Source organism: Dromiciops gliroides, chromosome 2 (assembly GCF_019393635.1).
Source record: "Dromiciops gliroides isolate mDroGli1 chromosome 2, mDroGli1.pri, whole genome shotgun sequence".
NCBI lineage: Eukaryota > Metazoa > Chordata > Mammalia > Microbiotheria > Microbiotheriidae > Dromiciops > Dromiciops gliroides.
In genome coordinates, this window is record NC_057862.1 from 5,361,094 (window position 1) to 5,376,879 (window position 15,786).

At 50.2% G+C, this 15,786-nt stretch overlaps 1 protein-coding gene across 4 annotated transcripts in view; it reads left to right on the forward strand.

The window, feature by feature from the left end:
- The first annotated feature begins 1,080 nt into the window (after positions 1 to 1,080).
- Positions 1,081 to 15,786, forward strand: part of EBF3 (EBF transcription factor 3) — a 148,106-nt gene continuing 133,400 nt past the window's right edge. For 2 of the 4 annotated variants that reach the window (XM_043989774.1, XM_043989778.1), the window contains exons 1-6: positions 1,081 to 1,921; positions 2,420 to 2,576; positions 3,330 to 3,393; positions 4,134 to 4,189; positions 8,822 to 8,895; positions 10,761 to 10,829. In XM_043989774.1, coding sequence (XP_043845709.1) covers positions 1,788 to 1,921; positions 2,420 to 2,576; positions 3,330 to 3,393; positions 4,134 to 4,189; positions 8,822 to 8,895; positions 10,761 to 10,829 — 554 coding nt within the window. In that variant the 5' untranslated portion in view covers positions 1,081 to 1,787. The remainder of the gene's footprint in view (positions 1,922 to 2,419; positions 2,577 to 3,329; positions 3,394 to 4,133; positions 4,190 to 8,821; positions 8,896 to 10,760; positions 10,830 to 15,786) is intronic. The other 2 variants (XM_043989775.1, XM_043989777.1) reach the window with 2 other exon arrangements.

Genomic DNA, 15,786 nt, shown 5'->3' on the forward strand with positions numbered 1-15,786 from the left:
CAGACATATCTGTCTCCATCTAGATGTGCGGGTGTGACTGAGGGAGTGTGATTGAGTGTGTGTGTAAGTGAATTTCTGGCCAGAACCTGGGGTCTCGGGTGCAAAAAGATGTACTTTGCCAACTGCAGCAGGGCATTTTCGGAGGTGACTTCAGTCAGGAGTGGCCATTCACCGAGTTTACCCACTTTGTTGTACCTGAACTCAGGTGATGCAGTGCCAGGAACCCAGGCTGGGGCTGGACTCTTCTCTTTCCTCTTTCCTACCCAGCTCTTCCCCGGGCTTTATTGGAAAAAAGTCCCAGCTTTGTCCGGTCCTTCACTCCTTGTGATTTCTGTCGCCCCCCCCCCCATTCCCCCCCCATAAAAATGATTCCCCCCCTCCCCCAGCAGCTCCGCTATATAATCTTTCAAAAACATTGACTAGGGATCAGTGGCACTTTGGGGGGGGGGGCGCCTCTGTGTGCTTTTCCTTTTTACTCCATCCCTTACCACAACCGGGGGCTGAGGGGTTGCTGGGGTTGTGTGTGTGTGTGTGTGTGTGTGTGTGTGTGTGTGTGTGTACGCGCGTGCCTGCGTGTGTGTGTGTGGGGGGGTGTTTTGGTCCACCACGAGTGTCTGCACTGGCTGAAGGGGTTTATTTTTAAGATTTATTCGGACCAATAATAACTTCATTGGCTGCTGATGTCTAAAAAAAATTCCCGTGTATTATAAGGGGAGAAAGTGGAGTGGAGCCTGTTCTCTCGGGTTGCGGCGGCGGCAGCAGCAGCAGCAGCAGGCAGGGAGGGAGGCAGGAAGGGAGGGAGGAAGGCAGGCAGGCAGGAGTGAGAGATCTGAGGAGCTCTTGGGCAAGGGAGGCAGTCTGGGAGGGAGGGAGGGAAAGAGGGAGGGAGGGAGGGAAAGAGGGAGGGAGGGAAGCAGGCAGGCAGGCAGGGAGGCCGGGAGGCGGGCAGGCGGGCTGGGTTGGGAGCGCTGGGCTCCCCATATATGGCGCTGTCCCCGCCCCGCCGACGTCAGGATCTGACAGAGCTGTTCCCGTGGGTCTAGAGTTTTGGCTCCCGGGAAAGGTTCCATTCCTAGGGGAGAGAGGGCTGAGTTTTGTGCGCTTCCATCCATTCTGCGAGACGCTCAAGGCCCCTCCAGCCCCTCTCCTGTGTCCAGGAGCACCTCAGCGGTAATCATTTTTTCGTTTATTTGTCTTCTGGAGCAGGCGAGCCGCGCCAGAAGTGGTCGATTCCGCAGTGTCCGGAAGCTTTTTGGACGCCGTTGGACGGGCATGACACCACACTGAGGGCTCCCACAAACAACAACAACGACAACAATATTTATTCTTTTGCAAGACGCACATTTCCGGCGCCGCCGCCGCCACTTTTTGCCCCTTTTCCTTTTTTCCCCCTTTTTCTTCTTCCTCTTTTTAAAAACAATATTCAATAACAATAACAGTAACAGCCACCGCCGTAGCAGCAGCAGCCGTCCAGGTGGCCCGGCGGTGGTGGGGTGCGGGCACAGGCTGCCCAAGAGGCGCGCGGAGCGGGCAGCGTCTATGTGGGGCCGGCCCCGGACACACTGAAGAAGGGAGCGAGGCTCGGCGCGGGTTCTTCTCCCGCCGATCGCACGGAGGGAAGGAGGCGGCCCCGGCACACATCCATTGCCTGCGCCCGGGAGCAAGAGCGCAGCGGGCCGGCGAGAGAATCGGCCCAAGAGGGGGAGACGCCCGGAGTCCCCCGAAGCTGCCCTGCCCTGACTCTTACCCCTTCTGGCCAGGAGCTGCTGCCGCCCCCATTTGTGTTCATGTTTGGGATTCAGGAAAATATACCCAGAGGTGGGACGACCATGAAGGAGGAGCCGCTGGGCAGTGGCATGAACCCGGTGCGCTCCTGGATGCATACGGCTGGGGTGGTGGATGCGAACACGGCCGCCCAGAGGTACGCGTGCCCAGCGGCCGGCTGGGGTCCCCCTCTGTGCCTCCCCTGACTTGCCCTTCTTTCCGCATCCCGTGCCTCGTCTTGCCTGCCTTCCCTTGCCTCGGCTCCTTTCCCTTACCTTCCCTCTCCTCCGCGGCTCCCAGCGCCCAGAAAGCCCGTTAGTCCGAGCTGCAGCTCGCTTACCTCCAGCTTCCAGCTCAGCCACCTCGCAGCGCCTCTCCCAGCCATCCCAGGCCACCACACCACCGAGGCCGAGGCCGAGGTAGAGGCAGCGGCGGCGGCAGCTGCAGCAGCAGCAGCAGCAGCGGGGAGGAGAACGACCCCGCTTTCCGACTCTTAGGAGCCCGGGTTGGGGCGGTCGCCTGCCCCAGGCTGTCCTCAGCCGTGCCCCTTCATCTATCTCCCCTGGCCCCTTCCCTCCCTAGCTCCCGTCGGTGCCTGTGCGGTTCCCGCTCCCCAGCCCTTCTCACCGAGACGTTGTCTTGTTTTCTCCCGCAGCGGTGTGGGGCTGGCTCGGGCACATTTCGAGAAACAGCCGCCTTCCAATCTCAGAAAATCCAATTTTTTCCACTTCGTCTTAGCTCTGTACGACAGGCAGGGGCAGCCGGTGGAGATCGAAAGGACGGCTTTTGTGGACTTTGTGGAGAAAGAGAAAGTAAGTTGGCTGCGGTTCGCCCGTCCGCGGGTGGGGGTGGGTGCCCAGTTCAAGCTGGCTGAAATTGATCAGAGATCATTTTTACTGAGCGAAGCCCTGGGAAGCCCTAACAGCACTCCAGAGGCGCCTGGACCACGTGTAGGCGGGCAGGCGAGCAGGCAGGCGGGCAGGCGGGTGGCGTCTCCCTGCTTTGCGGAGAAGGAGAACAGCGCCCGGCCCTTGCGAACCGAGCAGAGCCGGGTCAGGCCGGGCCGGGCTGCATGGACTCAGGAGGCCAGGAGGAAGGGAAAGGAAGGGGGGAGGGGGGGAAGGAAGGAAGCAAAGAAGGAAGCAAGGAAGGAAGGAACGAAAGAAGAAAGAAAGGAGGGAAGGAAGAAAAGAAGGAAGGAACGAAGGAACGAAAGAAGAAAGGAAGGAAGGAAGGAAGGAAGGAAGGAAGGAAGGAAGGAAGGAAGGAAGGAAGGAAGGAAGGAAGGAAGGAAGGAAGGAAGGAAGGAAAAGAAAAAAAGAGTTTTGGAAACTTAGCAGTACCCCCTTCACCTCCTTCCTTGAGCCCGAACGAGCAAAAAGCAAGCTGAGGTTTTGTACCAGGAAAATGACATCACCAGTGTTTCCCAATGTGGTTCAGCTAGGGAGAGATTCAGCCCTTGGTAAGCTGGGGGGGGTTCGGTCCTGGAGGCCAGAGGCAGGCTCTGCAGCAGAAAGAAGCCGCCTGCCCACCCGCTCAGAGCCTTTCTTTCTCCTTATTTCCAGGAGCCGAACAACGAGAAAACCAACAATGGCATTCATTATAAACTTCAATTGTTGTACAGTAACGGTGAGTAAGTAGCCGCCACCGCTCCCCTTCCCCGCCTGCACCCCCTCGCTGTCCTCCCTCTTTCTCGGGCTGATTTGAAAGGGTAGAAAGATTTGGAGATGAAAATTACATGGATGTAAACACGAAATCTTCTCATGGCATAGAAGGAAAACAAAACAGAAGCGATCGATAAGTCGATGGCACTTCACGTGATTAACCGGTTGGTCTTGAAGTAGAAAGTAAAAAGGGGGATCGATATTTGCCCCAGCACAACATCACTTTTAAGTGACTTTTTTCAATTTTGCAAATTAATGTTAATTATTGGGATGAGGGCACTTCCATAAAACCGGGCATAACTTACTTCTGTGCGCCAGGAGGGGGGAAACCCACGAGATATGTCAGAAACAGGGAGAAAGCGATTGGGGAGTTTTCACTTTTTGCTGGTTTATTTTGTAAAAACCCAAGAACACGTAGAGGAAGCGGCAGAGCACAGTAATCTGCCTCCAAAAGCTTGCTGGGCAGGGGAGCTCGCCCCAGACACCCCAAATGTCAGGTTGAAAGGGTTGGAGGGCTTCCTCGATTAAGGAGGGAGGCTTCAACATCCTGGTCTCTTACTCAAATTGTCCTAAATTTGGAAACAGCGTGGGGGCAGCGGGAGATTGGTTAACCTCATCTGGCTATTACACTCTTCCAGAGCTTCCCTTTCTTGTCATTCTGATGAGAATTTCTCTCTCTTTTTCTCCCTATTTTTTCCCTTGCAGGAGTTAGAACAGAACAGGATTTGTATGTTCGTCTAATAGACTCAATGACCAAACAGGTGAGAAAGTTTCAGTTTTACATCGGTCTGAACTGCCCTGCTTGTCTTTCCCCCTCCTTTTCGAGGCAAGGGCCCCGTTTTCTTTTTCTTTTTCGTTTCGTTTCCTTGACGGACTAATTAGAACACCAGATTAATTGGGATATTTGTAGAGAGCAGGGGAATCGTTTCTGAGGATCCTGGAGCAAGCTCTGTGTATTTATTAGTGGTCTGTTATTTGAGCCAAATTTTATCCTAATGAATTTTCGTAATTAATATCGGACAGGAGAATGCTACTCTGTCCCCTCCCCGTTAGTGTGTAATGTTCTCTCCACTTGGAGAAGGAATTCCTTTCCCTGGATTTTTTTTCCCATAACAAAGGCAACTCTCTTCCAAAGTCTTTCCAATTGGACTTGATTAGCCCCTCTCCCCCCACCCCCCTTTCCTATGTGATGGTCTAGTAACAGGAGACGTTTGTTTGGATTTAAAAGTTAAATGTGCTGAGGTGAAAAGTCATCTTGTTCTCCTACAGTCCACACTCACCTCTCAGCCCCCCATCTCCATAATTCAAACTCCCAGCTCCAGGGGTCACCCACAGTCGTCCATTTCTCGGAGACCAGCCTCCGTTTGTCATAGCTTGTAAATAACAGAATCACGAGCAGGTTCTTATTAAATTATTTAACCTGTCTTGGCCAACTTTTCCGATGCTCACTAGAGTTATCTGTGCAACACTCCTGAAACTGAATCGAGGGAAGCTTTGTTGCTTTTGTTTTTCTGAGGATCCCACCTCTGTGGAAGTGGGAGGAAGGGGGGGTTCCCCCCTCCCCATCTAGCTACCTCTTTTTCTTTTAAAGAAACATTTTTTTCCCAGTTTTGTCCGCTAATGTGTCTAAGGAACCCAGTCCAATATGTAGCCGCAGACTTGCTTTCCCCTCAATTTCAAACACCCTTCCAAGCTGGGATTCATGCTTAGCAGGAGAAGCGCCTTCAATTTAGGGGCTAACTTGGAGAATTCGAAGCTAGATAGAAAAGCCCCGTGTATCCTGCCCGCTGTGCCTGCATTTAGTTTTCGGGCTTTTCTTTCCCTTCAAACTAGTTGAGCCTCCTCTTAGCCCCCAGTCAGGTTAGCCTCGAATGCCTGCAGGGTTAAGGAAGGTAGCCCGGTCTTCCTGGAGAGTCTAGAAGTCCTGGTAGGCACTGTGCCCGGCTCAGACAAAGAGCAGAGGCGGGTCTTGCTTTCTGGGGGTGTCCGGGGGCCCCTCCCCTTCCCGGTCCGGGGTGCTTCGGGAGGCCACTGTGGGCTGCTCTCCCGGGGAGAGCAAAAACAGTGCAATGTTTTCGGAAATCGCAGTCGCCTCATTGAGAGCCTTCTCTCTGTCTGGCAGTTCCAAGTTTCCCGGCTGCTGCAGAAAGAAGCTCGAACGAGCTTCCCTCGTTAAGGACACTTTTATTGTTCGTCCAGCCGAGCCCCCCCCCTCCCCTCCCCCTTTCCCAACCTTTGCTGGATAAACAGCGCTGAAAATCAGGGCATTTAATCTCCCTTTACTGACGGGGGAAAAATCGCCCAGTAACTGATCAAAGAGTCAATGGCGCTGAACCGACAGTTCATGGATTTCTGTTTGTGCTACAAAATAAAAAATAAATCAAATATAAATACGGGGGTTCATCAGAGGGGAGGGACAAATGGCAGAAGGAATGCTGCGGCGTCCAAAGCCTGCTGGCGGCCAGGCATCGGGCCGCCTGCCTGCTGGCAGCTAGGGAGGGGCGCAGAGCCTTTCTGGGGTGCCCCACTTAATATCTGGCTACAAAGCGACTTGGGGGCGACGAGGAAGCCCAGGTCCGAGGTGCTCCTTGGGGGCCCAAGCCAGGTAATCTCTGAATCCTCCTCACCCCTAAAGTGAGCCCCAAGTTCAGGAGTGCCTGGGGAGGTTAGAAGTCATTTCCAGCTAATTTCCAGGGTGACGGCTTTGGCAGATAGAGAAGGGAAACAAGCAGGCAGGCTTTCCCCTCTCCGCCCTCCCGGGGCATTGGCTGCAGGGAACTGACTAGCTCCAGCCCTCTCCCCTTGCCCACTCCCTGCAGCTTCTCTCAGTTCTTAACCGTCTTCTTCCTCTGAGCCTCTGTCCCCTTCCTTCTACCCCGCGCCCATGTTTTGGCTTTGGTTTGTCCTTTGAGAAGTTTGCTCTGGGGGCAGAGAAAGGCTGCAGCGGGCGCTGGGATGGTGAGGGCCGAGCCGGGGCTGAGAGCAGCAGGCAAGCAGGCAGGCAGGCAAGCAGGCAGGCAAGCCGGCGCTCGGCCTCGCAGCCGCAGGAGCTGCAAAAGAAGCTAGGCGGAGTTGGGAAAGAAACAGACCCGCACGCTGGGCTGCTGGCTGGGCAGCTTCCGAGCCCGGCCCCGGCAGGCAGATTCAGGGCGGCCAAGGAGGCGGCTGTCGCGGGCCCCAGCGGCTAGGTTGGGGCTCTCCTGAGGAGAACTAGGCTTTGAAGGAGGGGCGAGGGAGAAGGTAAGCAGGGAGTGGGGTGCGCAGGCAGACCGACGGACACAGAGACTGGCGGGGAGGCTCTTCTGGGGGACTGGAGGAGGGAGTAGCAGAGAGGGAAACACGGAGAAGGCAGGCTGGCAAGGAGAAAGGCAGCCATCAGGCAGCCGGAGAGGCCACGGGAGGGGGGGCTACCCAGGGAGGCCGGTCAGGCAGAGCGCGCCCCCAGTCTGAACAGGAGACCGAGTGAGGGACGAGGCGCACCTCGAGTTTCCCACCATCTGTTAGAGTCCATGTTCAAAAGCTACTCAAGCGTGGGCCCAGACACTGCCGCCTTTTTACCCAAGAAAAATCATTGTTAGCAGTTTCAAAATAAACACCAGATTGGCCATTAGCACTTTCTTCCCAAATATCATGCGATAATAACCATACTGCGGAGCGAGCTTCTGGGGTTCTTCGAGGTGTCTGAGGGCTTTGGGTTGTAGGCTGAGTGGGCTTCCCCCCCCCCCCCGGAAACGCTTCTCGCGGTAGGTACTCCTCCCAGACCCCCTAGCTGGGTGCACCATTCTGTGCGCTCTGAGAGCGCCGCCGCTGGGGCGACTGGGGCCAGGCCCCAGTCCTCGGGTTCTATCAGCTCTGGGGCTCCGGAGGGGTGCCCTGAACCCCGTCTGCCTGCCTGCCGGCCCGTCAGTCCGCCTGTGGCAGTGGCTCAGCAAGGCTGCCCAGGCCTGGCTACTGCAAGGGAGTAACTGACCACTTTTCCAGGCAGCCTGGCGGCTTTGTCGCAGGCAGGAAGGGATAGATAGCCCATGGCACGGCTGCCCAGGCTCGGAAGAGCCCCGGGGCAGGAAGCCTGCAACGCCTCAAAGCTAGGGGGGCGATGCTGCGGCCAGCAGAGAGCCCCAACTCTGAATAATTTCAGCCAGTGTTCAGGGCCGCAATTCAAACTTGGGGGAGCCTCGGCCCTGAAAACAGGGATTTCTTAGCGGTGCTCTTAAGCCTAAGGAAAGAAGAGCACGACAACAAAACCCAAACCGAAAATCTGCCCCGCCCGGGCCAGGCCTGAGCAGCTAGCTCCAAGGTGACGGTACTAATGTTTCCTTTGGTACTGTTAGTTAATCCAAACCCCAGGGGGTGTATAAAGTATACTCCTAATGCCTCTAATTGGAATAACATGTTACCACAAAAGTGTTTTTCTATCTTAAGTATTTTCCCCTCTTTCTCGGAGGTGCCGAAGCAGTAGCATTTCTGCCTGGGCTCTTAGAAAATGTACATTGAAAAGCAGCTTAGACAATGGCTACGCGATTACATCCGAGTGGAAGGGGGCCCTGTCCAAGTGGGTCCCTGCAGGGAAAGGCTGCGGGCTGGGAGGCAGAGGCTGCAGCGTCCAGGAACCCATGCAAGCATGCAGAGGGCGGGCGGGGCCAGGGCTGCCAAGCAAGCGAGGGACTGCAACCTTAACAAGTTGATTTGCAAACATTTGGGGGAGTAAACTTTCTCTCTGATGCCGGTGGGAACAAGGCGATTGTTGGTTGCTCCACTCAAATTTCCAGCCCAGGAGACCAAGGAGAGGGAGAAACCCCTCCAATGAGGAGATCTTAATTTTTAATAGTAACAAGGAAATTTCGAGTACTGGAGTTGGGGGGCGGCGCCGGCCGGGCAAGGGACAGGAGGGGACCTAGCCTCCCCCCAACTCCAGCTCTCTGCCAGGTCAGGCTGATGCTGGGGCTTTCAATCCTCTTCGTATCAAAGAGGAAAAGGGAAGGGTAGAGAAGGGAGACAGAGAGGAACCAAACTGTTGTGTTGATAAATTGTCCTTTGACAGGTAACTAAAGTGTGAAATAGATAATTAAACATTGCATTTTCTTACTTAAAAATTTAATGCTCTCCACGTGCCACGTGCACCTGCCACACAAGAGAGGAGGCCTCCGCCTTCTTCCTCCCTTCTTTCTTCCTTCTCTTCCTTCCTCCTCCTCCTCTTGCAGTGAATGCATGCTGGAAACGGGAAGAGAGTAGCCCAACTCTGGGGACCGGGGCCCCGACGGGGTGGGGGGCGGGCCCGTTAGCCTTGATATGATCTGGCTTTTCACTTCTGCGTCGCGTGGTGCGCTCCGGCTGTGCCACCAGGCCTGGTGCCCTGCGTCCTAACAGCCCCTCTGTCTCCTTGTCCTGCGCAGGCCATCGTGTATGAGGGGCAAGACAAGAACCCCGAGATGTGTCGCGTGCTCCTGACTCACGAGATCATGTGCAGGTGAGAGAACAGCTGGGGCAGGAGCGGAAAGCCTGGTGGGGGTCACTTCGAGGTCAGCATTGGGGTTTAACTGTCTCTGGACGGGTAGCGCCCGGCTCTAACAACTATCCTTAGAGGAGCCCGGCTCCGCGAGTTTGCGCTCTCTGCGCTGGCCCCCTAGGGCCGGGTCTTGGGTCCCAGAGTTTCGGGGCAAACCCAGGAGCTGGGGTCACCTGCCCGCCCTGCATTCTTTTCTCTGAACTCTGCCTCCCCTGGGCTTTGAGTGAATCACTGGCCTGAACCGTACGATGAGTAGAGAGGCCCCCTGGGCATTTTAGCCCGGGACGCTGGCTGCTGAGGCCGCCCAGGTTGGCCAAGTCCCTGCGGCAAGCTTGGTCCAAAATGGAAACGGGCCCTGCAGGAGGGAGGTCAGGCGGGAATTGGAAAGGGTGGGGTGGTGGCTGCTAGAGGAGGCCGAGGTGGCTGCCCTTCTCACCCTCCTTACCCTACTCTCTTCATTCCCTCCATCACTGCCTCCCTCCCTCGCAGCCCCAGCCAGGCAGGCGCGCGGTGATGGGCGCTTGTCTGTTATTGACAAAAAGGAAACTCTTTTGTCCTTATTACAGGGCTCCTGTATGTGCGAATGGGATTGTGCTACTCTCAGTTAACCTCTTCCCTGGAGCAGCGATGCATTGTTCGCATTGTTGTTAGAGAGCACGCACGTTCCTTGAGATCTGTGTCAGAAGACCAATTTCCCACCTGTTTTTTTCCTAACTACCACAAGAGTTTCACCCCTACATGGCAAATAAAAATGCATCATTGACTTTGTATGTGTGGCATGTGAAATATAGTTGCAAGGAATAAGCAGGGAGGCTCTGCCTGCTTCCAGGCTCCAGTAACAGGCTGCAGACTCTAAGGGGCATCCTCTTCCTTGCTATTGTGCGCACTGCCTCAGTGCCATTTCTGAGCAGACATATTGTTACAGCACTAATATACAAAAGCTGACTTTTTCTCATATCAGGTAATAAATATAAATTACAACCAATAAAGTGGAATTTCTTTATTATCCACTTCTGCATGTTCTGCAATTAACATACAGAGTGCACAGATGTGATTTAAGCTGTAAGTGGAAGACTGTAGACTTTCTTTAATCACTTTAGCTGTCAGGTTTAAAAGGCTTTATATACTTTGCCTACCATATGGTGTTAATTTAGCTAATTTAGACATGTAACCATTATACAAGTATGCTTTTTTAAAATGCAAGTAGCATAACATTTTTGTTTCATTTCTGCTTTAATTAAAGTTCCAATAATGGAGTTAAGGTAGGCTTAAAGAAGGAACAATGGAAGTTTGCGAGAGACTGATGCATGCTTTTGTGGTTATAATTAATAAATGCCCAAAAGAAATATTGGTTGAAGGTGGCATCTTGCATCTTTCCCAGAAATAACAGCTTGACAATTAGAGGTAAACAAAAGCTAAGGCTGTGAAAAGTTATTCCCAAGCCTCCTGCCTTTCCTTCTTCTCAGTTCACTGCAAAGACAAACACCACAACATGGTTTCCATATTTTAGCATCCCAATTTATATAGTTGTTTCTGAGTAGCTCCCTCAGCCTATTCTGGGTAACTGTGCTCAGCTTTGCACCTTCAGGAAAAAAAAAAAGTTGAGTCGCTAGTATTGATGCCAAGCAGTTGCACTTGTGAAATTTATGTGGGGGAAAATATGTCTGTCTGTCTGTATGTCCATATATATATGTATATGTATATAAATATAAAATATCCATTTGATTGGTTCCTACCACTGTACTGTGAGATATTGCTCCAAATGCTACCATAAGCCAGGAAGAACCGGTCATGTATTAAGATCATTCTTTTTAATTGATCTACAGCCGATGCTGCGACAAGAAAAGTTGTGGCAATCGAAATGAGACCCCTTCAGACCCTGTAATCATTGACAGGTAAGAATGATTTCTCTTTTCTCTCGTGATGCCTCTCTCTGCTTTGCTTTCAAAACAAACCAACAAACAAACAAACCAACAGGCAGAGAGATGGACAAATTTTGCTTGCCTTGGTCTCCAGATCTTCCCTGTTTTTCAGCCTGCCGTTGAGTTCATTCTGTGCACTGCACCATTTGTTGTCTTCTTGTGTTATCATGCACAGGTGGGTTGACTTGGAAACCTGGTGGCTCACTCTGTGGGGATTCGGTAATTGCTAGCGAGTTGTCAAGGGAAGCAGTTTCATCTGCCACTGCTCTCACTGTGAGCAGCACTTTATGCCTAGAGAGTTTCTGGCTTTAAACCCAGAGATATGTCATAAAATGCTTTTTGCTAATTTGTTAACAAGTATTTCATTTTTGCATTATTTTTGTCATGTGCATTGTCCTGAGTGGAGACCTGGGCAGGAGAGCGCCGTCATTGTTGCTTAGCCTTAAGGTGGATTTCTTCTCCCATCAATTAGCTGAGAAACATATCCTAATTTTTCTTCAATTGAGAATGTCATTTGATGTCAAAAAGCAAATATGTAACTAACAAACCAAAATTGTTATAAGTGAAACGAAAAGCATTTGCTGTGGATGGATTTCTAACATCGGTTGGGGAAACTCGGTTAACTTTGGCCCTTCTTTGTGCTTCCCATTCCTCGCTCTGCTGTTTTCTGGATTCCAGTGACAAAGTTGCATGTTTCAGGTGCTGATTATTTGCAGACAGTTGCTGTTGTGCATTTGGTGTCACAGAAAGAGCTTGCAGGCAGTGTTGGTGCTCATGGTGGTGGCCTGGTGAGCAGGCCGAGTGCTTGACAAGATGGTGGCAGCTTCAAGGCTACTAGGGGCCTTGCCTGGAGCTTTGGAAATTGGTACCCTCATCCCCTAGTCCGTGTGAGGTGTACATCTGACACTGGTTTGGTGAAAGGGAGGGTTAGTCTGTTTGGAAGAAGGCTTGGATTTCAGCAGCTTTCATTACAAAGTTATCTTTTGATCATGAACTTTGCTGTCCAGCGCCTGAAAAATTAAACCCGGAAAAGTCCATGAGTTAAGCCTAAAGAAATATGCCCCACCAGTGGAGAGCAATGCTAATGTTTAACTAGCTGAAATAGCTGTTTGCTTAGCGGAGAATGTTCGGTATCTGACAGAAGGGACATCTCTCTTATTAGTAATCAAATAAGGCTGACCAGTTGTTGCCATCACTCTGGGATTGTGTCAGGGAATGGAGAACAAGTTCAGCACTTTATAGAACTCCAACGACGAGAATCAATATAATTATATTTGTCTTTAGTGTTTTAGCTCTGGAAGTCATAAAGCTAGTCATTGCTGCCTTGCAACTGGGTTTCTTTTCTTTGTTTTTCTTTTTTCCTTTTCCTTTTTTTATTGCCTAAAAGTGTTTGGCAGAATTGGAATCTCCTTTGAATAAATGATGCTTTAAAGACAAGCACCCAGTGTATTTAACACAGACTCATGGGTTTATTTCATCTTTCAAGATGTTTCAAATGTATATGACATGTAGAAATGTAGTTTATTTGCTTTGAAAATGGGGGATTTTTGCATACCACAAAATATTAAATTGAGAAGATGATTCAAGCCCTCTTTCAGGTCACAGGGTTCTATTAGAAATCAGTTTGGATTTGAGGAACATCATCATTGTGAAGTGATATTGTTATTAATGCATTTAAAGTATCGTTTTATTTATGACATATATTTTTATGGCATGAGGCAATTCTTTTTAGCTAATAGTAGAAAAGACCTGTCCTTCCCAGTTGTTTTTCAGTGAATGAATGGAATTCTTTTTATTTGCAATCAGAATGAATTAATTAAAATATACAGGCTCAATGTCTTGTACTCCCATAAGCTAAGAGAACTGTGCTATCATTTGATATTCTAGAAGCACTGGGAGAGGGGGGAAAATAAAAAAAAAACATTTGGTTAATGGGTTTACCATGTTTATTTGAATAAGGAAGATTGAAACTCCATTTACGCCTGGCACAAATGCTTTAAAGAGCTTAATTATTGATGAAAAATCTGCTCTGCTTCTAAATTTAAAGATATGACAATTTTATAGGAATTTTAATCACCTCCCACATTAGGAATTTTAAGGTAGGGATAGTTTTTATGGAATGAAAAATGGAACTTGCATGTTTAGCATTCTGAAGAGAGCTGTCACTTACTATGACAAAATACTATTAGCATTTGCTTGTCTGCTGTAAATCCCAGAGAAGTGATTTTTCGACATTGCTACAATCTCCAGTTTGAGGGGCATTTTTAAAAAGTTGAAGAATTTAGTGTTCACTGGGGCAAATGGTGGTAAAAATCAGGAAAGGAAAATGAGACTTTTTTGGAGGGCTGCCTCTCCTTCATCAGGGACTTTTGTAAGTGAAAAATATTTTGAGTTTTGGCTGATGGTGGTTTTCGAGTTTATGGTCCTGCCTACAAGCAATTGCTCCTGGTGCACGCCTGGGCTATGCTCATTCTTAAGCATCATAGAATAGGACAGCCCATCCAGTTGGTGGCTCTCATTCACAGGCCTGCATCAGCTAAGGCATCCCTGGGCTATTCGGCTCAGAAGAGAGTTCTATACTCTATGTGCCATGCAGTCAGTCCCCTTGGTCTTTAGATCCATCTAGGAGGTTTTGACCAGATAAAGCCTATCTGTCCCGAGGATATGAACCGATAATTCAAAGTTGAATTGAGATCAATGGGCCCATGTTTGCTGGAGCTCAGTTTGGTTTTATTTTGGTTTGGGCTTTGGAGAATAGAAAAGAGAAATCCAGCCTCTTTCCAGGGGAATCACATCCTATAGATTGTAAATGCCTCTCATCAATTCATTACATAATTTACTTCAATTATCTCTTGAAAGAATTCTATTCATTGACCCACATGGAAGGCCCTTCAGATAATCTACAACTCCCCCTCCCAAAATAAAAAAAAAGAAAGAAAAAGGGAGGAAAAGTTAAAGTGTACCCCATTAGAGAATCCTTTTAGTTTATTAGAAATGTTCCATTGGCTAAAACTATTTTTCCTCATTAAACAATGCTGGAGATATAACTTCTCATCTTGCCTTGAATATCATTCTGCTCCAGTGTATTTTAAATGACATTATCACCAGTGTGGAAGAGGGGTGGGGGAAACCAAAGAAACAAAACAGAAAATTGCACAGTAAGAAAGTGTGGTTAGGAAAGGGATGCCCCTGGATGAGGTTCTCTGGTCAGCTCCATGGACCCAGAGAGAAGCTCAGGAAGGCCTTTCGTTCTCCTCTTTGTGGTCTTGGCGCAGAGGGTGGGAGGGTCATGTTCATAGCAAAATCATGTTTTCTGGGAAAACACAAAAGCAGATGGTCTTCATTAGGGACACCCACCCATTGTCTCCACGGCCCAAGGATGACTAGATAAATCTCTCCTGTTCCGTCCGAACATTCCAAGGGCTGCAAGTGATTACAAGATGATGCTGAGAAGGCCAGAGGACCCCACTTGGGGGTGCAGGTCCTCGTGCTGGGCTATCCCCCGGTAGTTTTTTCCTAGAACCGAGGTACATTCTGGGAAAGATCCATCCTCTTGACTCCCTCGTCTGGCTGCTGTGCTGGGAAGGCTCAGGGTCCAAGTGTTGAAGACTGAAAAGAATGATTGTGGAGGAAACCGGCAAGGCCAGATTACATTACTAGCAAAACATTCAGCGGCAACTCGGTCCCTGGCTTGGGAGAGGAGCGATGGCAGGCAGTCGGGCAGGGAACTCGAAGCTTCAGCCTGTGCACACACAGCACGGAATGGGCTTGCCACGCCATGTATTCCTGATGGCATGCTTGGCAGTGCTTTTCCAGATGGTCCTATCACAGGCAATACTGCTAGTTGGCATCTCTGTGGGTAGTAAATGCCCCCTCCCCAATAAATCTGGCGTTATTCTATGGAGTTTAGGAGACTTATCATTCCAAGTGTGTCCTACTTTCCTGCATGGAAGCCAGACATCTGTTTATCCCATTTTCTTCCATACAGAGTTTGGAAGAGTTGTCGTTGGGAGTGGGGGGGGGCGGGGTGGTGGGGGAAGAAAAGTTTGGTCATGTTTAACAGCTGTTACAAAATTTCAACCCCGTGGGCTCTTAAAATACTTTTCAGCTGACCTCAGATTTTATCCACAATTGACACGGGCTTGTAGGAAAAGAGTGTTTACTTAACCCCCCATTGTCTGTGAGGCCAGGTTGTCTGGGGGGCAGTCGGGTAGGCCAGTGGGGGACCCGGACCGGAGCTGGGCACTCCCCCCACTGTGCCCGGACTGTCGCTACTCTTTGGTGGGCACCTCCAAAGGGTTGGGGGGGGGCGGGGAGCCCAGACTGATTGGAGTTCTTTGGAGTCCACAGGGTTGCCTTTCACTTCCTGTCACAAAGGTCAAAGAGAGCTGCCCTTTGCTGGCAGGCCCGGGCGCTGAATTATTCATGTCATTGACTTTTTGTCAGTGTTCTCAGTTGTGCTGTGGGACATTTTATTCATTTACCTCATTTAAAGCGCCTTCCTGCACCTGTTCAAGTATTAATATCGTGTAATTTGGGCCTAATGCCGATTTTGCTGAACACTCATTATATTTTTTATTAGCTATATTTCCAAACGATTATGTATGATTATTACCGAGCCTTACAAACAGCGCCGGGCTATTCCCTAGACCTTTACATCCCCTTGTCAGGTTGTTTTCAGAAGCGAGAAGGATAAACATTTGACCAGTCCCAATGTTTTTATTCCAACTCCATGGCCAACCAGAGAACTCCAAGCTTTTTCCCTTATGGCTTTGCGGGAGCGTGATTAAACCCAGCCCCGAAGACGTTGTACAAATGCCAACGTTTATAAGGTCAGCGCTTTTGTTAAAAACGCTATGTAAATGAGGAGCGGCAAAAAGGGACATTAAATAAAATTAAATTCATTGTCTTCTTTAATGCCATTTACATT